This window comes from Pseudoliparis swirei, chromosome 8, assembly GCF_029220125.1.
Source record: "Pseudoliparis swirei isolate HS2019 ecotype Mariana Trench chromosome 8, NWPU_hadal_v1, whole genome shotgun sequence".
Lineage (NCBI taxonomy): Eukaryota > Metazoa > Chordata > Actinopteri > Perciformes > Liparidae > Pseudoliparis > Pseudoliparis swirei.
This window is the reverse complement of record NC_079395.1, coordinates 2,090,796-2,118,707: the sequence shown is the minus strand read 5'-3', so window position 1 is coordinate 2,118,707 and position 27,912 is coordinate 2,090,796. Positions and strand designations below refer to the sequence as shown.

At 44.8% G+C, this 27,912-nt stretch overlaps 1 protein-coding gene and 15 non-coding genes across 16 annotated transcripts in view; all 16 read right to left on the bottom strand.

The window, feature by feature from the left end:
- LOC130198359 (contactin-associated protein-like 4) overlaps nt 1-9,087 on the bottom strand; it is a 74,419-nt gene extending 65,332 nt beyond the window's left edge. Inside the window, 1 exon segment of the mRNA XM_056421512.1 lies at nt 8,940-9,087. Within this exon segment, the coding sequence (XP_056277487.1) occupies nt 8,940-9,087 (148 nt within the window).
- A 7,234-nt stretch (nt 9,088-16,321) lies between these two features.
- On the bottom strand, nt 16,322-16,404 carry trnal-uaa (transfer RNA leucine (anticodon UAA)). Its single transcript has one exon. It is a non-coding gene; the product is annotated as a tRNA-Leu (tRNA).
- Nucleotides 16,405-16,895: 491 nt separating this feature from the next.
- trnal-uaa (transfer RNA leucine (anticodon UAA)) lies at nt 16,896-16,978 on the bottom strand. The gene has a single exon. It is a non-coding gene; the product is annotated as a tRNA-Leu (tRNA).
- Nucleotides 16,979-17,489: 511 nt separating this feature from the next.
- Nucleotides 17,490-17,572, bottom strand: trnal-uaa (transfer RNA leucine (anticodon UAA)). Its single transcript has one exon. It is a non-coding gene; the product is annotated as a tRNA-Leu (tRNA).
- A 172-nt stretch (nt 17,573-17,744) lies between these two features.
- Nucleotides 17,745-17,827, bottom strand: trnal-uaa (transfer RNA leucine (anticodon UAA)). The gene has a single exon. It is a non-coding gene; the product is annotated as a tRNA-Leu (tRNA).
- An 826-nt stretch (nt 17,828-18,653) lies between these two features.
- Nucleotides 18,654-18,736, bottom strand: trnal-uaa (transfer RNA leucine (anticodon UAA)). Its single transcript has one exon. It is a non-coding gene; the product is annotated as a tRNA-Leu (tRNA).
- A 2,092-nt stretch (nt 18,737-20,828) lies between these two features.
- Nucleotides 20,829-20,911, bottom strand: trnal-uaa (transfer RNA leucine (anticodon UAA)). The gene has a single exon. It is a non-coding gene; the product is annotated as a tRNA-Leu (tRNA).
- Nucleotides 20,912-22,270: 1,359 nt separating this feature from the next.
- Nucleotides 22,271-22,353, bottom strand: trnal-uaa (transfer RNA leucine (anticodon UAA)). Its single transcript has one exon. It is a non-coding gene; the product is annotated as a tRNA-Leu (tRNA).
- A 223-nt stretch (nt 22,354-22,576) lies between these two features.
- On the bottom strand, nt 22,577-22,659 carry trnal-uaa (transfer RNA leucine (anticodon UAA)). Its single transcript has one exon. It is a non-coding gene; the product is annotated as a tRNA-Leu (tRNA).
- Nucleotides 22,660-22,885: 226 nt separating this feature from the next.
- On the bottom strand, nt 22,886-22,968 carry trnal-uaa (transfer RNA leucine (anticodon UAA)). Its single transcript has one exon. It is a non-coding gene; the product is annotated as a tRNA-Leu (tRNA).
- A 1,012-nt stretch (nt 22,969-23,980) lies between these two features.
- On the bottom strand, nt 23,981-24,063 carry trnal-uaa (transfer RNA leucine (anticodon UAA)). The gene has a single exon. It is a non-coding gene; the product is annotated as a tRNA-Leu (tRNA).
- A 220-nt stretch (nt 24,064-24,283) lies between these two features.
- Nucleotides 24,284-24,366, bottom strand: trnal-uaa (transfer RNA leucine (anticodon UAA)). Its single transcript has one exon. It is a non-coding gene; the product is annotated as a tRNA-Leu (tRNA).
- A 172-nt stretch (nt 24,367-24,538) lies between these two features.
- Nucleotides 24,539-24,621, bottom strand: trnal-uaa (transfer RNA leucine (anticodon UAA)). The gene has a single exon. It is a non-coding gene; the product is annotated as a tRNA-Leu (tRNA).
- Nucleotides 24,622-25,539: 918 nt separating this feature from the next.
- Nucleotides 25,540-25,622, bottom strand: trnal-uaa (transfer RNA leucine (anticodon UAA)). The gene has a single exon. It is a non-coding gene; the product is annotated as a tRNA-Leu (tRNA).
- Nucleotides 25,623-25,848: 226 nt separating this feature from the next.
- Nucleotides 25,849-25,931, bottom strand: trnal-uaa (transfer RNA leucine (anticodon UAA)). Its single transcript has one exon. It is a non-coding gene; the product is annotated as a tRNA-Leu (tRNA).
- Nucleotides 25,932-26,285: 354 nt separating this feature from the next.
- Nucleotides 26,286-26,368, bottom strand: trnal-uaa (transfer RNA leucine (anticodon UAA)). The gene has a single exon. It is a non-coding gene; the product is annotated as a tRNA-Leu (tRNA).
- Between the last annotated feature and the right edge of the window lie 1,544 nt (nt 26,369-27,912).

The following is a 27,912-nucleotide window of genomic DNA, read 5'->3' as shown; positions in this document are numbered from 1 at the left end:
TTATTATAAAATAAAGCAGATGTACAGAGCTAAAGCAAAGTGACTGCAGACTGTGTACTCAGGTGGTTTTCAACACATGAGTGTACATATGAGAGATGTTTGTAAGTTTACTGGACAAAAGGCTAAAAAAGGGATTTAAAGAAGATGCATTTCTATTGTTGGAGTCCAATTATGGAACAACGTTAAAATAGATGTAAGAATGGTCAACTCAATTTTGGTTTTCAAAAGGATTATATATAAAACAATTTTTGAGGGTAGTGTGATTGAAACATATGTATAGACATGGAAGATATATATATATATTTATATATAATGAAAAGAAAATAATATATATGTAAAGAAAATATATCTAAAGAAAAATAATATATATATAAGAAAATAAAAAATGATATCTATATTTATATATTTATTTGTATTTCTTTATTCTTTTTCTTTATATTAATTATCTGATTTATTTGATTATAATAATTTAGGTTAGGAATATATAAGCATTTTTGCTTCTACCTATACCTTTTCAGTCTTTGTTTTATATATTATAAATAATAATATTGTATTGTATTACAGTGATTAACTGAATAAAATACACAACAACAACTTGTATTCCAACTCCATTATCGGTCAAAATAATCACTTCTTATTGTTGATCAGCTGCACAGGAACATCCTGTACAGAGTATCCTGCACAGATTCTGGAGTAGATACATGATCAATATGCGGTTGAGGTGCCGTGTATTGATCCGCTGCAAAAAAATGCAAAACCAGCGTTGCTAAGAGGCTTAGGTGTGATCTATTGATCTATTGATCAGTGCTGTGCAGTTTGCTATACGAGCAGGGGGAGCATTGATTAGTTTTTCATGGCACCCCGGTCCCGTATTAAATACCACCAATAAAGATCAGTGTCAGAGGATCAGTGTCAGAGGATCAGTGTTAAAGGATCAGTGTTAGAGGATCAGTGTTAAAGGATCAGTGTTAAAGGATCAGTGTCAGAGGATCAGTGTTAAAGGATCAGTGTTAGAGGATCAGTGTTAGAGGATCAGTGTCAGAGGATCAGTGTTAAAGGATCAGTGTTAGAGGATCAGTGTTAAAGGATCAGTGTTAGAGGATCAGTGTTAGAGGATCAGTGTTAAAGGATCAGTGTCAGAGGATCAGTGTTAAAGGATCAGTGTTAGAGGATCAGTGTCAGAGGATCAGTGTTAAAGGATCAGTGTCAGAGGATCAGTGTTAAAGGATCAGTGTTAGAGGATCAGTGTTAGAGGATCAGTGTCAGAGGATCAGTGTTAAAGGATCAGTGTTAGAGGATCAGTGTTAAAGGATCAGTGTTAAAGGATCAGTGTTAGAGGATCAGTGTTAAAGGATCAGTGTTAAAGGATCAGTGTTAGAGGATCAGTGTTAGAGGATAAGTGTTAGAGGATCAGTGTTAGAGGATCAGTGTTAAAGGATCAGTGTCAGAGGATCAGTGTTAAAGGATCAGTGTTAGAGGATCAGTGTTAGAGGATCAGTGTCAGAGGATCAGTGTCAAAGGATCAGTGTCGGAGGATCAGTGTTAAAGGATCAGTGTTAGAGGTTCAGTGTTAAAGGATCAGTGTTAGAGGATCAGTGTTGGAGGATCAGTGTCAGAGGATCAGTGTCAGAGGATTCGTGTTAGAGGATTAGTGTTAGAGGATCAGTGTTAAAGGATCAGTGTCAGAGGATCAGTGTTAAAGGATCAGTGTTAGAGGATCAGTGTTAGAGGATCAGTGTCAGAGGATCAGTGTTAAAGGATCAGTGTTAGAGGATCAGTGTTAAAGGATCAGTGTTAGAGGATCAGTGTTAGAGGATCAGTGTTAAAGGATCAGTGTAAAAGGATCAGTGTCAGAGGATCAGTGTTAAAGGATCAGTGTTAAAGGATCAGTGTAAAAGGATCAGTGTCAGAGGATCAGTGTTAAAGGATCAGTGTCAGAGGATCAGTGTTAGAGGATCAGTGTCAGAGGATCAGTGTTAGAGGATCAGTGTTAGAGGATCAGTGTTAAAGGATCAGTGTCAGAGGATCAGTGTTAAAGGATCAGTGTTAGAGGATCAGTGTTAGAGGATCAGTGTTAGAGGATCAGTGTCGGAGGATCAGTGTTAAAGGATCAGTGTTAGAGGTTCAGTGTTAAAGGATCAGTGTTAGAGGATCAGTGTTGGAGGATCAGTGTCAGAGGATTCGTGTTAGAGGATTAGTGTTAGAGGATCAGTGTTAAAGGATCAGTGTCAGAGGATCAGTGTTAAAGGATCAGTGTTAGAGGATCAGTGTTAGAGGATCAGTGTCAGAGGATCAGTGTTAAAGGATCAGTGTTAGAGGATCAGTGTTAAAGGATCAGTGTTAGAGGATCAGTGTTAGAGGATCAGTGTTAGAGGATCAGTGTTAAAGGATCAGTGTAAAAGGATCAGTGTCAGAGGATCAGTGTTAAAGGATCAGTGTTAAAGGATCAGTGTAAAAGGATCAGTGTCAGAGGATCAGTGTTAAAGGATCAGTGTCAGAGGATCAGTGTTAAAGGATCAGTGTTAGAGGATCAGTGTCAGAGGATCAGTGTTAAAGGATCAGTGTCAGAGGATCAGTGTTAAAGGATCAGTGTCAGAGGATCAGTGTTAAAGGATCAGTGTTAAAGGATCAGTGTCAGAGGATCAGTGTTAAAGGATCAGTGTTAGAGGATCAGTGTTAGAGGATCAGTGTCAGAGGATCAGTGTTAAAGGATCAGTGTTAGAGGATCAGTGTTAGAGGATCAGTGTCAGAGGATCAGTGTTAAAGGATCAGTGTTAGAGGATCAGTGTTAAAGGATCAGTGTTAAAGGATCAGTGTTAGAGGATCAGTGTTAGAGGATCAGTGTTAGAGGATCAGTGTCAGAGGATCAGTGTTAAAGGATCAGTGTTAGAGGATCAGTGTTAAAGGATCAGTGTTAGAGGATCAGTGTTAGAGGATCAGTGTTAAAGGATCAGTGTAAAAGGATCAGTGTCAGAGGATCAGTGTTAAAGGATCAGTGTTAAAGGATCAGTGTAAAAGGATCAGTGTTAGAGGATCAGTGTCAGAGGATCAGTGTTAGAGGATCAGTGTCAGAGGATCAGTGTCAAAGGATCCGTGTTAGAGGATCAGTGTTAGAGGATCAGTGTCAGAGGATCAGTGTTAAAGGATCAGTGTTAGAGGATCAGTGTTAAAGGATCAGTGTTAAAGGATCAGTGTTAGAGGATCAGTGTTAGAGGATCAGTGTTAGAGGATCAGTGTCAGAGGATCAGTGTTAAAGGATCAGTGTTAGAGGATCAGTGTTAAAGGATCAGTGTTAGAGGATCAGTGTTAGAGGATCAGTGTTAAAGGATCAGTGTAAAAGGATCAGTGTCAGAGGATCAGTGTTAAAGGATCAGTGTTAAAGGATCAGTGTAAAAGGATCAGTGTTAGAGGATCAGTGTCAGAGGATCAGTGTTAGAGGATCAGTGTCAGAGGATCAGTGTCAGAGGATCAGTGTTAAAGGATCAGTGTTAAAGGATCAGTGTCAGAGGATCAGTGTTAAAGGATCAGTGTTAAAGGATCAGTGTAAAGGGATCAGTGTCAGAGGATCAGTGTCAGAGGATCAGTGTTAGAGGATCAGTGTTAGAGGATCAGTGTTAGAGGATCAGTGTCGGAGGATCAGTGTCAGAGGATCAGTGTCAAAGGATCAGTGTTAAAGGATCAGTGTTAGAGGATCAGTGTTAGAGGATCAGTGTTAGAGGATCAGTGTTAAAGGATCAGTGTCAGAGGATCAGTGTCAAAGGATCCGTGTCAGAGGATCAGTGTCAGAGGATCAGTGTCAGAGGATCAGTGTTAAAGGATCAGTGTCAGAGGATCAGTGTTAAAGGATCAGTGTTAGAGGATCAGTGTCAGAGGATCAGTGTTAAAGGATCAGTGTCAGAGGATTCGTGTTAGAGGATTAGTGTTAGAGGATCAGTGTTAAAGGATCAGTGTCAGAGGATCAGTGTCAGAGGATCAGTGTTAAAGGATCAGTGTCAGAGGATCAGTGTTAAAGGATCAGTGTTAGAGGATCAGCTTTATTTTAGGTGAACAGGTTGAAAATAAGTGAAAAGAAGATTTGATGAAAGTCAAATCCCCAAAAACACTTTCTGTGGTGTTATTGATTTAGCTGTAACAAGCTCACTAAATGTGTCTGGTGTCTTTAGTGAGTCCACTGTGGAGACAGAATGTGTGTGTGTGTGTGTGTGTGTGTGTGTGTGTGTGTGTGTGTGTGTGTGTGTGTGTGTGTGTGTGTGTGTGTGTGTGTGTGTGTGTGTGTGTGTGTTGTAAAGTGCTGTGTCAGGTCGAGGCACTGCCTCAGAGCTCCACACCAGATGGACGATTCTGCAGGGGGAAGGCTGCTGACCAGCGTCCCACTGAGACAACACACACACACACTCACACACATCGGGAGTCAATGAGCTCTTGTTAAAGCCTTCTTTGTTGCCGTGCTGTCGTCTGCTGGTTGTTGCAGCAGCAGGACGCTAAACGTCTTCAAACAGATGCAGCCGATTGGATTCACCCTCGGCCTCCAGGGGGCAGTACTGAGCTGTTCTGAAGGGACTCCGATGGATCCCAAAGCGCCCGACTGGACGTTCAGGATCGGGGGACAACCAGCAGGGACATGGAGGACATGTCAGAGCTTTTCACTGCATCCAATGAACAAATATCCACTCATCCTCCCAGAGCTTCAGCTTCCAGCTCAGCTTCCTCTTCCTCACACGTAGCGCCTTCGTCCTGACCCCGAACCAATCGGCCTGCGAGGCTCAATCCTACCCGACTCCGTATTTAAACTCCCCCAATCACTCCCAACCTGAACGGGGGCGCTCCGCCATGTTCCAGCAGAGCACTTTAAGTAACTAAAGTTTATTTATTTTGCACCCATCACAGATAAAATGTCACAAAGTGCAGCTTCACCAAGAAGGCCCAGCAGAGGATGTTCTTCCTGAGGCAGCTGAGGAAATTCAACCTGCCAGGGAGAATGATGGTACAATTCTACACGGCCATCGTTAAGTCCATCATCTGCTCCTCCATCACCGTCTGGCACCCTGCAGCCACAGCCAAAGACAAGTGCAGGCTGCAGAGCATCATCCGCTCGGCCGAGAGGGTTATCGGCTGCAATCTGCCTTCCCTCCAGGTCCTGTTCACTTCCAGGTCACTGAAGCGGGCCAGAAAGATTGTCGCTGACCCTCCCACCCTGGACACTCTCTGTTCGAGTCCCTCCTCGGGAGGAGGCTGCGTCCATCAGGACAAAGACCTCCCGCCACACCAAAGTTTTTTTCCGTCGGCAGTCGGGCTCATCAATGGACCCCGGGACTGACTGACTGTCACCCCCCGGACTACCACCTCTTCTTCCACCTTCCTCTCTCCTCCTTCTTCCCGCTCCTTCCTCTTCCTCCTCCTCCTTCTTCCTCCCACCTCCTCCCTCCTCCTTCTTCTTCCTCCTGGAGGCCTCCACACACGTCACTTTAACATGCACTTTAACTTGAGGCCTCCTCCACACACATGCCACTTTATTTGCATGCACTTTAATTAAACACTTAAACACACGCCACGTGTAACATACACTTTTAACTAAAACACACCACTTGAAGCACACACCCAAACACTTTCACATTATTTGTTGTCTTTCTGTCGTGTTGATTGTTGTTTGTTTGTCATGTCCAAATGTTGCACCTTCCGCCAAAAAAAATTCCTCGTTTGTGTAAACATTCCTGGCAATAAAACTGTTTCTGATTTTCTTCAGTGGTCAATTACAACTATTTGACAATAACAGGAGCCGAAAAACATGTCAACAGTTAAAAGAGCAATAAGTACAATACACTGTAAAATAATTATACAGAAGATTAGGAAAAGCCATAGAATACTCAAATGAACCAAATGTCAGTGTAAAATACGTACTTGTTTTGGCTTTAAACTCCATTTAAAACATTTCAAATCGAGTTTAAAGCCAAAAGAATGACGTATGGCTGCATACGGTGAGAAAAGATGGCTCTTATGTAACGACGGAGGCTTCAGGGAGAGATATCTGGTCCAGTAAAAATCTGAAATACTGGAATTTAGAGTAAAAGGTCAGATCATCGCGATTAATCGCAATTAAAAGTTAAAAGTTAAAAGTTAATTCTTTTTAAAGACCAAACTTCACACAGAGCTGTGTTTTCAAAGAGGCTCCTACCTATAAAGTGCCAGCGAGGTATTTAATATTGTGGATGATAAATTGTTTCTTCAGTGAAACATCAGATTATTTTAAAAAAAACAAGTATATTGAGACCCCATTGGTCCTGTCATCTTTAACACTGAACAGCAGAACCAGTGGCCTTGGTAACTGACTGACATTCACATATGTCACGTTAACCCTCTGGAGGCTGGGGGCATTTTATACATTTTACAAGAAAATGTAAATTCACCTTTTAAAGGTGTTTGCATATGACACATACCCACGTGTTATACATCAAACATTCCAGAACAATCTCAGCTCTATTCAATGAGGCTCAGTTGTCCTCGTGCCATGTTCTCTGTTCTCTGACTGACAGGCTGCTAATGAGCCTCACCTGTGAGGTGGGAGGTCCTTTGTGATTTACTGAATGTTCATTGGTTGTTTTTTTCCCAAAATGTTGACAGACAAACGGATTGACCAATCACGGTGAAGGTTTCGTGTGACGAGTTCTTTCCGCGCCGCGTCACCCGACACGTCGCCCTCCGTTCCTCTGTGTATCAGAGGGGGAGACGGGAGGAAGGAGGAGCAGGAGGAAACCCGACTGATTCATCCACGAGTTAAACTGATTTCTGCTCCTTATTTTCGCGGAGAAATAATTGTTTTAAAAACGGAAACAGTGTTAAACCGTACTGCCGCGGTTTGACACTCGGTTTGAGTGTAAAAACTTCAACGAACACCGGAAGTAAACAAAGTTGCGTTAATTGCGTTAAAATATTTTTGTGCATTAACGCGGCCAAATTAATCGCATAGATTAACGCGTTAACGCTGACAGCCCTAGTATATATACATGTATATGTACAGTATGTATACATATATATATATATATACAACATTGAATTTAAAGATTATTACTAGTTATTATATATCAAAATGTGCTCAAGATTAAGATAAATAAACCATAAATAAAAAAATGAATGTGATTCATATATTTATATATATATATATATATATATATATATATAAGTGAATTTAAAGATGACAACAAGTTATTTTCTATGTGGTCAAGAATAAAATAAATAAAACATTAATAAATGTGATTCAAACAAAGCATAATTTCAATGCTCAGTGGAGGTTAAATGTCAGCACATCGATCACGCTGCACCGTCAGGTGGAGACGGTTCTTCTCCGTGAGCTCCTTAATGAATTAATTAATTTATGTATTCATTTACGTATGTATGTATTTATTTATTTATTCATTTATTTATTTGTGGGTCGTTATTAAAGCAGTTTTCTTTGTCTCCTGATACACAGAGTGTATACTTTAAACAGGTTTGACGGCTCTCTCTTCTCGTCGATACCTCTGTGATCCACATCGCCCGCCGTGACACCCGACACCAGCTCAATGTGTCCGGTCATCAGAGCGGTCCAGGTAGAGGACGTCTCAGGTGAGGACACGAGCCGCTCTCATTCTGCTCGGCCACCGAAGGGAAACCAAGCTCGACGCGAGTCCGCCCCGAACGCCACGCTTCAACCGTGGAGGACCGGAACGGAAGGATGGAGCGAAGACAAGACTGCCGAGTCATCAATAATGCACCGATATTCCACCCCGGAGGACAGGCGGGCGCACGCACAGAGAAAAGAGGGGATGAAGAGTCAAGCGGAATGGAAAAGGTCAAACAGGCAGAGGATTTGGAGGAGAGCTCCTAGTCTGCATGAGAATACCAAACATCACGGATGATGATGTCGTCAATCTGACGGTGAACATACCGGGAGCTATGTCTTCTTCCTGCTTTTATTCTGTAGAGGAACTATCCTGAAGCTCCGCCTCCCTCTAAGCGAGTCGCTAGCGTCTGCCAGTGTTTCCTGATCCAGGAACATTCTTCTGAGGTTTATGATTTGCGTCCCCGAGCGTCCACAGAGTGAATGTGTCCTCTTTAAAAGCTTCACAAATAGAACTAAAGAGTTTAAACCGTCACGGTGAGCTGCACTCACTATATAGGAGAAAGAGTTTCTTTTGGGTTTCACACTAAAATAAAACAAGACGTCAACCTGTCAAACAATGCAGACGTTTAGAATCAAGCAGAGATGAAATGAAACTGTCTCTACACTGTCGACTCTTTAATAAAGACTAAAGAACTGACACGTTTCCACAGCAGCACCGAGCAGATCCATCCCTGCACTATCAGAACCGCTGGTCCTATCAGGGTCGCTGGCAGGTGACATCCCACCTGGACCGGTCTCCAGTGCATCACAGGGCTCAGACATGGACACACAACCATTCACACCAATTTAGAGTCCAATAAACCTGAGCCGCATGCCCTGCCTCTTCATATACAGTACACACGAGCAGAACGTCTCACTCTTTTAAACACGGCCTGAGAAACTGGCATTTTAGCAATCACACGTGTGAGCATGAAACGTGACACCCTCCTCAGTGATTGGGTGTATGTTTCTTGCATTTTCTGATGTTTATTTTTTTATTTTTTTATTTTTATTTTTATTATTTTTTTTTAAATATTTATTCATTTATTTTTTATTTTAATTTGTGATTTGTCATTTTTTTATTATTTTTTTTAATTATTTTATTTATTTTATTTTATTTATTTTATTTATTTTATTTATTTTATTTATTTTATTTATTTTATTTATTTTATTTTATTTATTTTATTTATTTTATTTATTTTATTTATTTTATTTATTTTATTTATTTTATTTATTTTGATTTTTGATTTTTTAAAATCTCTTCCTCATCCTCACGTCTTTCTCATCCTCACATCTTCCTCACCGTCTCTCCGGTTGAGTTTGGCGAAGCCCGCCGCGTGGCTGCCGGACAGCTGGGAGGAGCTTCTGAAGGACGACGGCGGGAGATTGGACACCAGCGCGCTGTCGCACGCCTCTGTCGACCAATCACAAAGCAGAAGAAAAAGAGACATGGTTAGGCTTGGAAAATACACCGACCGATCACCTTGTAGCCCCGCCCCTAAAGCACCCCCTGCTTTATGGTCTGTAGACTGTAAATGACCATGAAGTACTAAATGATGACATCATGCTGTATAGAAGAAGTCTTGAAACTAGAGACTGAGACATAAACTCATGTTTACAATGAGTTTACATCAAGAGAAGTAGAGTCACTATATAGACTTCTATACAACCAGAGGAGCCCCCTGGTGGGCAGGGGAGAGAATGCAGCTTTTACACATCGAGACTTCTATACAACCAGAGCAGTCGCCCCCTGGTGGTCAGGAGAGAGAATGCAGCTTTAACACATGAAGCATAGACTTCTATACAACCAGAGGAGTCACCCCCTGGTGGTCAGGAGAGAGAATGCATCTTTAACACATGGAGCATAGACTTCTATACAACCAGAGCGGTCACCCCCTGGTGGTCAGGAGAGAATGCAGCTTTAACACATGAAGCATAGACTTCTATACAACCCGAGTAGTCACCCCCTGGTGGTCAGGAGAGATAATGCAGCTTTAACACATGAAGCATACACTTCTATACAACCAGACTTCTTTCTGCGTCCAGAGGAGGACAGATGGCCAACAGAAGGACCAGAACACTTAACCCGAGCCACAGAGCAGAACACCCGACGCACCGGGTCAGATGTATTATTTCTTTCAGCCTCAGCAGCGGAGGAGAGGCGGAGGAGAGGTGGAGTTGAGTCGTCGAGCTGCAGGTTTAACGTCAGCCCAGTGGAAACAGGCCTCTGACCTTTGACCCCCGCTGCAGCCTCTTAGTGGGTCAGCAGCTTCATGACCGCACAGGGAATCCCACTCTGAGGACGGAGGTTTTATTATCCTCCATCACAGAGAGAGAGAAGCTGAAGCTGAGACATGAAGAGCGTCAACTTGACCATCAGGCGCTTCAGATTTGAACCGTTGTGATTTTTAAAAAAGTTGTGAGGATGAAAAAGCACAAAGAAGAAGATGCCTTCAAATCCTCAGGAATAAATATGTTTCCACAGCTTCATCTTCCTGTCTTCTCTCGGAGTGTCAGAGTGTCATGGTGGAGGAGCAGGTGTCATGGCCCCCAGCTGGGAGCAGGCCCTCCACATTCGATGAATGAGCAGTGTAACCATGGAGATGAACGGCTGGATCAGAAGCTCCGCCCAGCTGTCCGGCTTCACCAAACTCAACCGGAGAGACGGTGAGGAAGACGTGAGGATGAGGAAGACATTACAACAACAAAAATATTTTTTTAAATAAAATAAAATAAATGAAATAAAAAATAAATTTAAAAAAAGTAATTAATATTAAAAATAATAATAATAAAAATAAATAACAATAATAATACAAATGAATAAATAAAAAAGAAACAAAGAGACCTTCAGGTTTCACTCTTTCATTGTTTTTCGGATGACTGGCTGCAATAAAACATCATTAATGATGTGCCGCGCAGTAATTATCATTTTAATTGACTTGTACCCAATAAAAAAACTGTACATGATAGATTGAAAGGTGTGTGGACATGTTAGTTGTCATCTTGAGGGTACAGGCCTCTCCGATAATGTTCAAATCATCTCTTGAAGCCTCATGAAAGAATTGTCTCGTCTCCTCTGCAGCTACAACGTCATAATGTACCGATGGAGCCTGAACGCCTCGCGGCCCGGTCCCACAGCTCGGACCGCGAGGCGTTCAGGCTCCATCGGTCCGTCAAAGCTTCCTCTCAACACGAGGTCCTCGTCTGCCTCGTGGAATAAATACGTCACAGGTCAGAGCTTCATCTGTCCTCCTCGGACATGTTATGTGAGTCTGTCTCTGTGTTGTGTTTTCATGTTGTTGTTTCTTTATCGGGTCAATTTGACCCGATTAAATGTTTAACCCTCCTGTTACCTTTATATTTACTGACATATTTTACCCTTGGTGTCAATATGACCCCAGCTATTAAAATCTCCAGAAAATTATTAGAATTAATATTGTTTTCCAAGTTTAAGTGTGAGGTACTTTATGTTTGTTTGTTGACTACCGAAAGAACACCAACATTAAATATTGAATCGGGTCAAATTGACCCGAAGGCGACAGGAGGGTTAATTAAAAATGTATAACGATGGAGTAAAAGTCACCAGGATGGCCGAGAGGTTAAGGCGTTGGACTTAAGACCCAATGGGCGTGAGCCCTCGTGGGTTCGATCCCCACTCCTGGTAGATACACAAGAGCTATAAAGAGCTAAAGATGTAATTATTTAGTGAAGTGAAGTCTCCTTGAACAGATGATCTTCCTCTTGTGTGTTCAACAACAGCTCCATCCACTTCCCCACCTGCTCTCTCTCTGATGGAGAGAGTTTGAGAGAGATGTGGTGAAAGGCAGACGTAGTGACTCACTCATGGTGTGTGGTTCATGGTGTGTAGTTATTTGTCGTATAGTTGTTTGTGTGTTGATGTTGAAGCGCTGCACTCAGAGCCTTCAGAGGCTTCATCTCTCACATGTTTGAAGGCCTTCAATATTCAGAGCGCCTCCAGCGTTGCCACGGTGACACTGGACTAGTTCCTCTGTGGTGGCGGAGTGATCTGGTTCTGAGTCTGAAGTCCACTGAGGACCGTTTGTTCCATCCGTTATCGATCAGAGTCCTGATGGAGTCACACCACCCAGACTTTAAGAGTTACATCATCAGAACCAGAGCCAGGAGGCCTCGAGCTCTGAGGCCTCTGAACCTCCTCCTGATGGTCTCTGAGGTCCTCTGAACCTCCTCCTGATGGTCTCTGAGGTCCTCTGAACCTCCTCCTGGTGGTCTCTGAGGCCTCTGAACCTCCTCCTGATGGTCTCTGAGGCCTCTGAACCTCCTCCTGATGGTCTCTGAGGCCTCTGAACCTCCTCCTGATGGTCTCTGAGGTCCTCTGAACCTCCTACTGGTGGTCTCTGAGTCGTCTGAACCTCCTCCTGATGGTCTCTGAGGCCTCTGAACCTCCTCCTGATGGTCTCTGAGTCCTCTGAACCTCCTCCTGGTGGTCTCTGAGTCCTCTGAACCTCCTCCTGATGGTCTCAGAGTCCTCTGAACCTCCTCCTGATGGTCTCTGAGTCCTCTGAACCTCCTCCTGGTGGTCTCTGAGTCCTCTGAACCTCCTCCTGATGGTCTCTGAGGTCCTCTGAACCTCCTCCTGGTGGTCTCTGAGTCCTCTGAACCTCCTCCTGATGGTCTCTGAGGTCCTCTGAACCTCCTCCTGATGGTCTCTGAGGTCCTCTGAACCTCCTCCTGATGGTCTCTGAGTCCTCTGAACCTCCTCCTGATGGTCTCTGAGTCCTCTGAACCTCCTCCTGATGGTCTCTGAGTCCTCTGAACCTCCTCCTGGTGGTCTCTGAGGTCCTCTGAACCTCCTCCTGATGGTCTCTGAGTCCTCTGAACCTCCTCCTGATGGTCTCTGAGTCCTCTGAACCTCCTCCTGATGGTCTCTGAGTCCTCTGAACCTCCTCCTGATGGTCTCTGAGGTCCTCTGAACCTCCTCCTGATGGTCTCTGAGTCCTCTGAACCTCCTCCTGATGGTCTCTGTGCTCCTCTTCACAGGTGGTGCTGTGGGTGGTGTTCGAGCCCTCGGTGTGCAAAGCAGGTGAAACACAGTCATCTGAAGAGGTGAAATGAGAGGGACGGCTCTCCAATGCTGAGTGCTGTAATCTCTGAAGAGATAATGTGTATTGAGAGCACCGAGAGAGAGAGAGAGAGAGAGAGAGAGATTCTCTGTGGGCCTTTCCGAGCCGGCGTCCCTCACGTTGACCAGTGAAGCACAAACTCCGACGCCTCCGAGGGAGAGGGAGCTAAGTGTTGAGTCCCTGCTGCCTCTGCAGCCCCTGGACCTCGACACTGAGCCGGCGCGTGAGGAAGAGATCCCGGCTGAGCGTCAAACCTCCGCAGCTTCGTCCTCGCCACAAACCGCAGCATCCAGGCGCAGCTCCTCTCGGTCTCTTACAGTCTCAACGTCCAAATTACAGCAGAAAAGACATTCATTGGGCTCCGGGGAGCTGTTTCGCTTCAAGAACCGAGCGGATGCAATTACAGGAGGAACATATGGCGGGAGAGGAGTTTGACAAGCAGGCGGCGACGTGATGTCTTAAATCTAATCAGAACACAGCGGTGTCGACTGACCTAATACTGGGGCCCAGGAAGACGTTTCTTCCTCAGGTGAAAAAATAAAAAGAGAAGTGTAATGCAGAGCTTCACTGACAAGAGCAGGAAAGCATTTCATTGACATCTGGGTGATGCGACGTGGCTTTGAAATGTTTCACGAGGATATCCTCCCATAGCATGGACGTTGCCTCGTTGCTCCCGAGGAGGATTTAGAGTGAGAGAAAGAGTCCAGCGCCCTCCTGCAGTCCATCTATCCTCCGTCCACCGTGTCACTTCCATCATTCACGGGGTCAATAAACCGTGAATCTCACGGCAGTAAAAAATATAATCTTTGCAGCGTTGAAGCATCGGCGCCGCAAGCTCGATGAATGAGGACGGGCGCGATGGAGAGGGAGGCCACAGCTCATTCACCGGCATCGCCCACTTCTCTGCACCGCTTCGCAGGGTTAACGGAGTGACCGGCGGAGTCCGGGACACGGCCCTGAATACCGATGAGCTCCATCCATCACGTGCACACGCGGCGGCGAGCAGGAGGGCCAGAGCTCCGCGAGGCGCCGCGGCCCCTCAGAGCCACCGGGGGGGTGAGGCGAGCCCCCTCCGCTCAGGAAGCAGGGTAACGAGGCTCCGGCCGACGCTTGTTGCGGCTCCGGAGCAACAACAATCATCCTCCGGCGGCAACACGGCAAGATGCATGTTGCTGTTTTCCTTTGACCTCCAGCCGAAGAGATACTGCCAGGATGTAATGAAGAAAACTGTAAACAAAAATAGTGCCGTGCAACTATTGATGAGGACGGACCGGCACTGAGACTCGACTTTAATTGGGAGAAACCAAGTTGGGCTGACACACACCAACCAAGACGTGACCCCCGCCTCCTTAAATGGTTTGAGCCGGTTACCAATGCACTGAATGGCGCGGCGGTGCTTTTGGAACGACCCACCGGAGGGGATGAGGCTCTCAGAATCAGGGACTGCTTTTAAATCACTTCTTAAAACCCATTTTATAGAACAGCTTTGAAGTGATGTCGTCCTTTTATGCCGTTCTTTGGTTCCTCCTAATTTAGTTTGTCTGTTTTTTCTTATTATTTTACATTTGTATCGTACCATTCTATTTGTTTTGCCTTGATTCTCCGTAGAACACTTTGTAAACTCTGTTTTTAAAGGTGCGATATAAATCAAGTTGTTATTATTATTTGTATGCTTATCAACATTTTTCTTCCCTGTTGATGTTGCACAACAGTCGATGCTTGTTTTCCCCGTAACAACGTTACAATGACAACAATGAAACAATGAAAACAATGAAAACAATGAAACAATGAAAACAATTAAAACAATGAAACAATGAAAACAATGAAACAATGACAACATTGAAACAATGAAAACAATGAAACAATGAAACAATGACAACATTGAAACAATGAAAACAATGAAAACAATGAAACAATGAAACAATGACAACATTGAAACAATGAAAACAATGAAACAATGACAACATTGAAACAATGAAAACAATGAAACATTGACAACATTGAAACAATGAAAACAATGAAACAATGAAACAATGACAACATTGAAACAATGAAACAATGAAACAATGAAACATTGAAACAATGAAACAATGAAACATTGAAACAATGAAAATGGATCCAGAGTTAAAGTTAAATGAAGAGTTATAAAAGTTGAACACAGTGCTGACGTTGACATATAGGAATAGACCATATGTGTGACTCTATGAGGTGGGCTGGTGTGCAGCAGTGGTAACATGAATAAACAGGATGAAATGAATACATCTAATTGAAATGTGGATCCACGCCCCTCGACGTGACCATACGGCTGCTTCATTTAGATGGTGACCCTCACTCGGCTGGTTGGTGGACTACAAATAATGAGAAAAACACAAATAACAACCTCATTAAAAGAAAATCTGTGACAACGTGCGTTAGCTGTAAAGATGAACAGCTAGCGGCAAAAAGAATCAAGTGAAACGTTGTTGTTTTTATATTCCTTTATCGCACACGAGGTGTTGGGTTTATTTGGTAGCCATGAGAGATTGAACAAGCTGATTACAACTGCTGAATTATTCAACGGCAGCCAGTATCTGTTCTCAAGCTGCCTGTGGCCCGACTTAATTGATTAATTGAAATGCAGAGCTGCATACTGCGCTAACTAATACCCCGAAGGTAAGGACATGGCAGCAGCTCTCCTCTCGTGGTTTAATTAGCATTGCTTTGACACGTAATTAATAGCACAGGATGAGAGAATCTGATCGGGCTTCACACCAGCATATGGCACGCGGGAAACACCTTGAGAGCCTTTCAATGCCGTTCCCTCTTTGTATGAAAACTGACACCGGGGGGACGCTCAAACAACCATAATTGCACACACACAAAAAAGAGAAGGATTTATCCGCGAAGGAATTGCACAGAAAGCAGCTTCTTATAATGAAGGGGATTTGACCGCAATTGTCAAGAACCAATAAGTGTCACAAGAAAGGTAATATATCAAATTGAATGCTGAAGGAAACATTACACAGACGAAGACACAAAGAAGCGCATGAATAGGCTTCAATGCATAATACAGAAACACCTTCGTAATGGTTACACATTTACATTTTAATAGGACTTTTGCTGAGGAGAAACGGTAATAAAAGTAGTGTGTGCTCTTGAAAGGTATTGTGTGAAAGGAGGACTGAAACTACCCTGTAAAGAGAAACATCTGAAAGAGGATATGACTGTAATAGTGACGGATAGCATGGCCCGCCATTCCAAGACTACTGACGCCGACAAAGGCGACGCACCTGAGAAGTTTTTGTGTTCAGAGATCTATCGAAAAATGACGTGGACTTGCAGAATTATGCTGCATTTCAGCAGGATGAAGGGAAAAATAAATTTAATTGAGAAATAACACAGTTGCAATGTGTAGCAGCCCCTCTGAGATCATATTATGCTACGGCAATGCCTCGCTAATTGAGTTCTGAGGGAAACTGTTTCAGATTAAAGACAAGTAGTGGGGAGTCTGTCCTGGTTGTGGAATGATGGACCAGCTCTTACCCTTTCAAGTCACCTGGAGGGCTCCTGGTTCCTTTCTGTATAAAGAACCATGTATCAAATTTACCAGGAGTGGGGTTCGAACCCACGAGGGCTTACAACCATTGGATCTTAAGTCCAACGCCTTCACCACTCGGCCATCCTGGTTCATTTTCTCTCATCATTATTACTAATTTACATCAGATATTTAAAAGAACACTGCTCTAACTATCGTCCTATAGCACTTGTCAGCCTTTCGTGTAAAGCTTATGCCAGTTTCAGATTCAAGACTAGCAGTGGGGATTCTGTGCCAATCCTGTAACCGTGGACCAGCTCTTACCCTTGCAAGACTACTGCAGGTGTCCTGGTTCCATTCTGTTTAATGACAGTAATATATAATATTTACCAGGAGTGGGGATCGAACCCACGAGGGCTGACGCCCATTGGATCTTAAGTCCAACGCCTTAACCACTTGGCCAACCTGGTGAGATTTCTTATATAATTATTACAATTTTACATCAGATATTTAAAAGAATACTTGGGAGTGGAGAGAGCTGTCACACCCCGATCCCTGGCAGAGGCCACTAAAGTAGTCCAAAGGCTCCTTCGTGACAAGGTGCTGGGGCTGGATGAGGTCCCCCACGATATAAATCATATAATACCAGGAGTGGGGTTCGAACCCACGAGGGCTTACGCCCATTGGATCTTAAGTCCAACGCCTTAACCTCTCGGCCATCCTGGTGACATTTCTATAACCAGTTTGATAATTATACATCATATATTTAAAAGAAGACTTGGGCGTGGAATGTGGTTGTCAAACCAACGTCCCTGGCAGAGGCCACTAAAAAAAGGCTCCTTGGTGGCAAGGTGCCAGGGCTGGATAAGGTCCATCCTGAGATGCTGAAGGCGCTGGTGATTGTTGGGTTGTCTTGGCAGACACGCCTTTTAATGTTGCATAGGGGTTGGGCCACAATGCCACAGTGCCCATGGACTGGCAGTCCGGGGTGGTGGTTCCAATTCATCAAAAAGGGGGACCAGAGAGTGTGATGGAACTATCGTGGCATCCCACTACTCATCTTCTGAGGAAACCTTATGCCAGGATGCTAGAAGTGAAAGCTCTGACCGTTTAATGGATCTCAGATTCAAGACGAGCAATACAGATTTGGTACTGGAACCGCGGACCAGCTCTTACCATTGCAAGACTACTGCAGGTGTCCTGGTTCCACTTTGAATAAAGAAGCATGTATCATATTTACCAGGAGTGGGGTTCGAACCCACGAGGGCTTACACCCATTGGATCTTAAGTCCAACGCCTTAACCACTCGGCCATCCTGGTGAGATTTCTTATATCATTATTACAATTTTACATCATATATTTAAAGTATACTTGGAAGTGGAGAAAGCTTTCACACCCAAATCCCTGGCAGAGGCCACTAAAGTAGTCCAAAGGCTCCTTTGTGGCAAGGTGCTGGGGATGGATGAGGTCCCCCAAGATATAAATCATATAATACCAGGAGTGGGGTTCGAACCCACGAGGGCTTACGCCCATTGGATCTTAAGTCCAACGCCTTAACCTCTCGGCCATCCTGGTTCAGTTTCTTTAATCATTATTACAATTTTACAACAGATATTTAAAAGAACACTGCTCTAACTATCATCCTATAGCACTTGTCAGCCTTTCGTGTAAAGCTTATGCCAGTTTCAGATTCAAGACTAGCAGTGGGGATCTGTGCCAATCGTAACATGGACCAGCTCTTACCCTTGCAAGACTACTGCAGGTGTCCTGGTATCTTTCTGTGTAAAGTCAGTAATATATCATATTTACCAGGAGTGGGGTTCGAACCCACGAGGGCTTACACCCATTGGATCTTAAGTCCAACGCCTTAACCACCCAGCCATCCTGGTGACATTTTTATAACCAGTATTATAATTTTACATCAGATATTTAAAAGAAGACTTGGGCGTGGAATGTGGTTGTCAAACAACGTCCCTGGCAGAGGCCACTAAAAAAAGGCTCCTTGGTGGCAAGGTGCCAGGGCTGGATAAGGTCCGTCCTGAGATGCTGAAGGCGCTGGTGATTGTTGGGTTGTCTTGGCAGACACGCCTTTTAATGTTGCATAGGGGTTGGGCCACAATGCCACAGTGCCCATGGACTGGCAGACCGGGGTGGTGGTTCCAATTTATCAAAAAGGGGGACCAGAGAGTGTGATCGAACTATCATGGCATCCCACTACTAATCTTCTGAGGAAACCTTATGCCAGGATGCTAGAAGTGAAAGCTCTGACCGTTTGTTGGATCTCAGATTCAAGACGAGCAATACAGATATGGTACTGGAACCATGGACCAGCTCTTACCATTGCAAGACTACTGCAGGTGTCCTGGTTCCACTTTGAATAATGACAGTAGTATATCATTATTACCAGGAGTGGGGATTGAACCCACGAGGGCTTACACCCATTGGATCTTAAGTCCAACGCCTTAACCACTCGGCCATCCTGGTGAGATTTCTTAGATCATTATTACAATTTTACATCATATAATTAAACGAATACTTGGGAGTGGAGAGAGCTTTCACACCCAGATCCCTGGCAGAGGCCACTAAAGTAGTCCAAAGGCTCCTTCGTGACAAGGTGCTGGGGCTGGATGAGGTCCCCCACAATATAAATCATATAATACCAGGAGTGGGGTTCGAACCCACGAGGGCTTACGCCCATTGGATCTTAAGTCCAATGCCTTAACCTCTCAGCCATCCTGGTGACATATTTATAACCAGTATTATAATTTTACATCAGATATTTAAAAGAAGACTTGGGCGTGGAATGTGGTTGTCAAACCAACGTCCCTGGCAGATGCCACTAAAAAAAGGCTCCTTGGTGGCAAGATGCCAGGGCTGGATAAGGTCCGTCCTGAGATGCTGAAGGCGCTGGTGATTGTTGGGTTGTCTTGGCAGACACGCCTTTTAATGTTGCATAGGGGTTGGGCCACAATGCCACAGTGCCCATGGACTGGCAGACCGGGGTGGTGGTTCCACCATCAAAAGGGGACCAGAGAGTGTGATTGAACTATCATGGCATCCTACTCAATCTTCTGAGGAAACCTTATGCCAGGGTGCTAGAAGCTCTGGACCGCCGTTTGTTGGATCTCAGATTCAAGACGAGCAATACAGATTTGGTACTGGAACCATGGCCCAGCTCTTACCATTGCAAGACTACTGCAGGTGTCCTGGTTCCACTTTGAATAATGACATATATCATATATTACCAGGAGTGGGGTTGAACCCACGAGGGCTTATTAACCCCATCCTGGTGAGATTTTATATCATTATTACAATTTTACATCATATATTAAAAAAAGAATAAAGTGGAGAGAGGAGTTTCACCCCAGATCCCTGCAGAGAGGCCAGTAGTCAAAAGGCTCTTTTGTGGGCAGGTGCTGGGGATGGATGAGGGTCCCCAAGATATAAATCATATAATACCAGTTGAACCCACGAGGGCTTACACCCATTGGATCTTAAGTCCAACGCCTTAACCACTCGGCCATCCTGGTGAGATTTCTTTAATCATTATTACAATTTTACATCAGATATTTAAATTACATCATATAATAAATAGAATACTTGGGAGTGGAGAGAGCTTTCACCCAGATCCCTGGCAGAGGCCACTAAAGTAGTCCAAAGGCTCCTTCGTGACAAGGTGCTGGGGCTGGATGAGGTCCCCCACAATATAAATCATATAATACCAGGAGTGGGGTTCGAACCCACGAGGGCTTACGCCCATTGGATCTTAAGTCCAATGCCTTAACCTCTCAGCCATCCTGGTGACATATTTATAACCAGTATTATAATTTTACATCAGATATTTAAAAGAAGACTTGGGCGTGGAATGTGGTTGTCAAACCAACGTCCCTGGCAGATGCCACTAAAAAAAGGCTCCTTGGTGGCAAGGTGCCAGGGCTGGATAAGGTCCGTCCTGAGATGCTGAAGGCGCTGGTGATTGTTGGGTTGTCTTGGCAGACACGCCTTTTAATGTTGCATAGGGGTTGGGCCACAATGCCACAGTGCCCATGGACTGGCAGACCGGGGTGGTGGTTCCAATTCATCAAAAAGGGGGACCAGAGAGTGTGATTGAACTATCTTGGTATCCCACTACTCATCTCATCTTCTGAGGAAACCTTATGCCAGGGTGCTAGAAGTGAACGCTCTGACCGTTTGTTGGATCTCAGATTCAAGACGAGCAATACAGATTTGGTACTGGAACCGCGGACCAGCTCTTACCATTGCAAGACTACTGCAGGTGTCCTGGTTCCACTTTGAATAATGACGGTAATATATCATATTTACCAGGAGTGGGGTTCGAACCCACGAGGGCTTACACACATTGGATCTTAAGTCCAACGCCTTAACCTCTCGGCCATCCTGGTGAGATTTCTTATATCATTATTACAATTTTACATCATATATTTAAAAGAATACTTGGGAGTGGAGAGAGCTTTCACACCCAGATCCCTGGCAGAGGCCACTAAAGTAGTCCAAAGGCTCCTTTGTGGCAAGGTGCTGGGGATGGATGAGGTCCCCCAAGATATAAATCATATAATACCAGGAGTGGGGTTTGAACCCACGAGGGCTTACACCCATTGGATCTTAAGTCCAACGCCTTAACCACTCGGCCATCCTGGTTCAGTTTCTTTAATCATTATTACAATTTTACATCAGATATTTAAAAGAACACTGCTCTAACTCTCGTCCTATAGCACTTGTCAGCCTTTCGTGTAAAGCTTATGCCAGTTTCAGATTCAAGACTAGCAGTGGGGATCTGTGCCAATCGTGTAACCGTGAAACAGCTCTTACCCTTGCAAGACTACTGCAGGTGTCCTGGTTTCTTTCTTACATCATATAATAAAAAGAATACTTGGGAGTGGAGAGAGCTTTCACACCCAGATCCCTGGCAGAGGCCACTAAAGTAGTCCAATGGCTCCTTCGTGACAAGGTGCTGGGGCTGGATGAGGTCCCCACGATATAAATCATATAATACCAGGAGTGGGGTTCGAACCCACGAGGGCTTACGCCCATTGGATCTTAAGTCCAACGCCTTAACCTCTCTGCCATCCTGGTGGCATTTCTATAACCAGTATTATAATTTTACATCAGATATTTAAAAGAAGACTTGGGCGTGGAATGTGGTTGTCAAACCAACGTCCCTGGCAGAGGCCACTAAAAAAAGGCTCCTTGGTGGCAAGGTGCCAGGGCTGGATAAGGTCCGTCCTGAGATGCTGAAGGCGCTGGTGATTGTTGGGTTGTCGTTGCATCGGGGTTAGGCCACAATGCCACAGTGCCCATGGACTGGCAGACCGGGGTGGTGGTTCCAATTTATCAAAAAGGGGGACCAGAGAGTGTGATCGAACTATCGTGGCATCCCACTACTCATCTTCTGAGGAAACCTTATGCCAGGGTGCTAGAAGTGAAAGCTCTGACCGTTTGTTGGATCTCAGATTCAAGACGAGCAATACAGATTTGGTACTGGAACCGCGGACCAGCTCTTACCATTGCAAGACTACTGCAGGTGACCTTGTTCCACTTTGAATAATGACGGTAATATATCTTAATTACCAGGAGTGGGGATCGAACCCACGAGGGCTGACGCCTGCGCCACGCGACGACGCGCACACACACACACACACACACACACACACACACTTACTAATTGTTGTGTTTTTTTTGTAAAAGTGTGTGTACTTGTTGTGCACATTCCTCCTGGAGATTGCCATTTTCTTTTTTCACTCACACCTGTGTGTGTGTATGACAAATAAAACATCTTGAATCTTGAATCTTGAATTGGGTCTTAAGTCCACTTGGCCATCCTGGTGAGATTTCTTATATCATTATTACAATTTTACATCATATATTTAAAAGAATACTTGGGAGGGGAGAGAGCTTTCACACCCAGATCCCTGGCAGAGGCCACTAAAGTAGTCCAAAGGCTCCTTCGTGACAAGGTGCTGGGGCTGGATGAGGTCCCCCACGATATAAATCATATAATACCAGGAGTGGGGTTCGAACCCACGAGGGCTTACACCCATTGGATCTTAAGTCCAACGCCTTAACCACTCGGCCATCCTGGTGACATTTCTCTAATCATTATTACAATTTTAAATCAGAAAGTTAAATGAAGACTGCTGAAACTATCGTGGTATGGCACCATTTCGCAGCTTTATGCCAGTTTCAGATTCAAGACAAGTAGTGGGGAGTCTGTCCTGGTCGTGGAAGGATGGACCAGCTCTTACCCTTTCAAGTCGCCTGGAGGGCTCCTGGTTCCTTTCTGTATAAAGAAGCACGTATCATATTTACCAGGAGTGGGGTTCGAACCCACGAGGGCTTACACCCATTGGATCTTAAGTCCAACGCCTTAACCACTCGGCCATCCTGGTGACATTTCTCTAATCATTATTACAATTTTAAATCAGAAAGTTAAATGAAGACTGCTGAAACTATCGTGGAATGGCACCATTTCGGGTAAAGTTTATGCCAGTTTCAGATTCAAGACAAGTAGTGGGGAGACTGTCCTGGTCGTGGAACGATAGACCAGCTCTTACCCTTTCAAGTCGCCTGGAGGGCTCCTGGTTCCTTTCTGTATAAAGAAGCATGTATCATATTTACCAGGAGTGGGGTTCGAACCCACGAGGGCTTACACCCATTGGATCTTAAGTCCAACGCCTTCACCACTCGGCCATCCTGGTGAGATTTCTTATATCAATATTACAATTTTACATCATATATTTAAAAGAATACTTGGGAGTGGAGAGAGCTTTCACACCCAGATCCCTGGCAGAGGCCACTAAAGTAGTCCAAAGGCTCCTTCGTGACAAGGTGCTGGGGCTGGATGAGGTCCCCCACGATATAAATCATATAATACCAGGAGTGGGGTTCGAACCCACAAGGGCTTACGCCCATTGGATCTTAAGTCCAACGCCTTAACCTCTCGGCCATCCTGGTGACATTTCTATAACCAGTTTTATAATTTTACATCATATATTTAAAAGAAGACTTGGGCGTGGAATGTGGTTGTCAAACAACGTCCCTGGCAGAGGCCACTAAAAAAAGGCTCCTTGGTGGCAAGGTGCCAGGGCTGGATAAGGTCCGTCCTGAGATGCTGAAGGCGCTGGTGATTGTTGGGTTGTCTTGGCAGACACGCCTTTTAATGTTGTATAGGGGTTGGGCCACAATGCCACAGTGCCCATGGACTGGCAGACCGGGGTGGTGGTTCCAATTTATCAAAAAGGGGGACCAGAGAGTGTGATCGAACTATCGTGGCATCCCACTACTCATCTTCTGAGGAAACCTTATGCCAGGGTGCTAGAAGTGAATGCTCTGACCGTTTGTTGGATCTCAGATTCAAGACGAGCAATACAGATTTGGTACTGGAACCGCGGACCAGCTCTTACCATTGCAAGACTACTGCATGTGACCTTGTTCCACTTTGAATAATGACGGTAATATATCTTAATTACCAGGAGTGGGGATCGAACCCACGAGGGCTGACGCCCATTGGGTCTTAAGTCCACTTGGCCATCCTGGTGAGATTTCTTATATCATTATTACAATTTTACATCATATATTTAAAAGAATACTTGGGAGGGGAGAGAGCTTTCACACCCAGATCCCTGGCAGAGGCCACTAAAGTAGTCCAAAGGCTCCTTCGTGACAAGGTGCTGGGGCTGGATGAGGTCCCCCACGATATAAATCATATAATACCAGGAGTGGGGTTCGAACCCACGAGGGCTTACGCCCATTGGATCTTAAGTCCAACGCCTTAACCACTCGGCCATCCTGGTGACATTTCTCTAATCATTATTACAATTTTAAATCAGAAAGTTAAATGAAGACTGCTGAAACTATCGTGGTATGGCACCATTTCGGGTAAAGCTTATGCCAGTTTCAAGACAAGTAGTGGGGAGTCTGTCCTGGTCGTGGAAGGATGGACCAGCTCTTACCCTTTCAAGTCGCCTGGAGGGCTCCTGGTTCCTTTCTGTATAAAGAAGCATGTATCATATTTACCAGGAGTGGGGTTCGAACCCACGAGGGCTTACACCCATTGGATCTTAAGTCCAACGCCTTAACCACTCGGCCATCCTGGTGAGATTTCTTATATCATTATTACAATTTTACATCATATATTTAAAGAATACTTGGGAGTGGAGAGAGCTTTCACACCCAGATCCCTGGCAGAGGCCACTAAAGTAGTCCAATGGCTCCTTCGTGACAAGGTGCTGGGGATGGATGAGATCCCCCACGATATAAATCATATAATACCAGGAGTGGGGTTCGAACCCACGAGGGCTTACGCCCATTGGATCTTAAGTCCAACGCCTTAACCTCTCGGCCATCCTGGTTCATTTTCTTTAATCATTATTACAATTTTACATCAGATATTTAAAAGAACACTGCTCTAACTATCGTCCTATAGCACTTGCCAGCCTTTCGTGTAAAGCTTATGCCAGTTTCAGATTCAAGACTAGCAGTGGGGATCTGTGCCAATCGTGTAACAGCTCTTACCCTAGCAAGACTACTGCAGGTGTCCTGGTTTCTTTCTTACATCATATAATAAATAGAATACTTGGGAGTGGAGAGAGCTTTCACACCCAGATCCCTGGCAGAGGCCACTAAAGTAGTCCAATGGCTCCTTCGTGACAAGGTGCTGGGGCTGGATGAGGTCCCCACGATATAAATCATATAATACCAGGAGTGGGGTTCTAACCCACGAGGACTTACACCCATTTGATCTTAAGTCCAACGCCTTAACCTCTCGGCCATCCTGGTGACATTTCTATAACCAGTATTATAATTTTACATCAGATATTTAAAAGAAGACTTGGGCGTGGAATGTGGTTGTCAAACCAACGTCCCTGGCAGAGGCCACTAAAAAAAGGCTCCTTGGTGGCAAGGTGCCAGGGCTGGATAAGGTCCGTCCTGAGATGCTGAAGGCGCTGGTGATTGTTGGGTTGTCGTTGCATCAAGTTAAATGCCACAGTGCCTGTGCCCATGGACTGGCAGACCGGGGTGGTGGTTCCAATTCATCAAAAAGGGGGACCAGAGAGTGTGATCGAACTATCGTGGCATCCCACTACTCATCTTCTGAGGAAACCTTATGCCAGGGTGCTAGAAGTGAACGCTCTGACCGTTTGTTGGATCTCAGATTCAAGACGAGCAATACAGATTTGGTACTAGAACCGCGGACCAGCTCTTACCATTGCAAGACTACTGCAGGTGTCCTTGTTCCACTTTGAATAATGACGGTAATATATCTTAATTACCAGGAGTGGGGATCGAACCCACGAGGGCTGACGCCCATCGGATCTTAAGTCCAACGCCTTAACCACTCGGCCATCCTGGTGACATTTCTCTAATCATTATTACAATTTTAAATCAGAAAGTTAAATGAAGACTGCTGAAACTATCGTGGTATGGCACCATTTCAGGTAAAGCTTATGCCAGTTTCAGATTCAAGACAAGTAGTGGGAAGTCTGTCCTGGTCGTGGAAGGATGGACCAGCTCTTACCCTTTCAAGTCGCCTGGAGGGCTCCTGGTTCCTTTCTGTATAAAGAAGCACGTATCATATTTACCAGGAGTGGGGTTCGAACCCACGAGGGCTTACACCCATTGGATCTTAAGTCCAACGCCTTCACCACTCGGCCATCCTGGTTCATTTTCTCTAATCATTATTACTAATTTACATCAGATATTTAAAAGAACACTGCTCTAACTATCGTCCTATAGCACTTGTCAGCCTTTCGTGTAATGCTTATGCCAGTTTCAGATTCAAGACTAGCAGTGGGGATTCTGTGCCAATCCTGTAACCGTGGACCAGCTCTTACCCTTGCAAGACTACTGCAGGTGTCCTGGTTCCTTTCTTACATCATATAATAAAAAGAATACTTGGGAGTGGAGAGAGCTTTCACACCCAGATCCCTGGCAGAGGCCACTAAAGTAGTCCAAAGGCTCCTTCGTGACAAGGTGCTGGGGCTGGATGAGGTCCCCCACGATATAAATCATATAATACCAGGAGTGGGGTTCGAACCCACGAGGGCTTACGCCCATTGGATCTTAAGTCCAACGCCTTAACCTCTCGGCCATCCTGGTGACATTTCTATAACCAGTTTTATAATTTTACATCAGATATTTAAAAGAAGACTTGGGCGTGGAATGTGGTTGTCAAACCAACGTCCCTGTCAGAGGCCACTAAAAAAGCTCCTTGGTGGCAAGGTGCCAGGGCTGGATAAGGTCCATCCTGAGATGCTGAAGGCGCTGGTGATTGTTGGGTTGTCTTGGCAGACACGCCTTTTAATGTTGTATAGGGGTTGGGCCACAATGCCACAGTGCCCATGGACTGGCAGACCGGGGTGGTGGTTCCAATTCATCAAAAAGGGGGACCAGAGAGTGTGATCGAACTATCGTGGCATCCCACTACTCATCTTCTGAGGAAACCTTATGCCAGGGTGCTAGAAGTGAACGCTCTGACCGTTTGTTGGATCTCAGATTCAAGACGAGCAATACAGATTTGGTACTGGAACCGCGGACCAGCTCTTACCATTGCAAGACTACTGCAGGTGTCCTTGTTCCACTTTGAATAATGACGGTAATATATCTTAATTACCAGGAGTGGGGATCGAACCCACGAGGGCTGACGCCCATTGGGTCTTAAGTCCACTTGGCCATCCTGGTGAGATTTCTTATATCATTATTACAATTTTACATCATATATTTAAAAGAATACTTGGGAGGGGAGAGAGCTTTCACACCCAGATCCCTGGCAGAGGCCACTAAAGTAGTCCAAAGGCTCCTTCGTGACAAGGTGCTAGGGCTGGATAAGGTCCCCACGATATAAACCATATAATACCAGGAGTGGGGTTCGAACCCACGAGGACTTACGCCCATTGGATCTTAAGTCCAACACCTTAACCTCTCGGCCATCCTGGTGACATTTCTATAACCAGTTTTATAATTTTACATCAGATATTTATTTAAAAGAAAGACGTGGAATGTGGTTGTCAAAACCAACGTCAAAGAGGCCAAAAAAAAAAACAAAAAAGGCAAGTGCCAAGGCTGGAAGGCAGTCCTCCTGAGATGCTGAAGGCGCTGGTGATTGTGTTGGGTTGTCGTTGCATCAAGTTAGCCACCATGCCACAGTGCCCATGGACTGGCAGACCGGTGGTGGTTTCCATTCATCAAAAAGGGGGACCAGAGAGTGTGATCGAAATATCGTGGCATCCCACGACTCATCTTCTGAGGAAACCTTATGCCAGGGTGCTAGAAGTGAACGCTCTGACCGTTTGTTGGATCTCAGATTCAAGACGAGCAATACAGATTTGGTACTGGAACCGCGGACCAGCTCTTACCATTGCAAGACTACTGCAGGTGACCTTGTTCCACTTTGAATAATGACGGTAATATATCTTAATTACCAGGAGTGGGGATCGAACCTACGAGGGCTGACGCCCATCGGATCTTAAGTCCAACGCCTTAACCACTCGGCCATCCTGGTGACATTTCTCTAATCATTATTACAATTTTAAATCAGAAAGTTAAATGAAGACTGCTGAAACTATCGTGGTATGGCACCATTTCGGGTAAAGCTTATGCCAGTTTCAGATTCAAGACAAGTAGTGGGGAGACTGTCCTGGTCG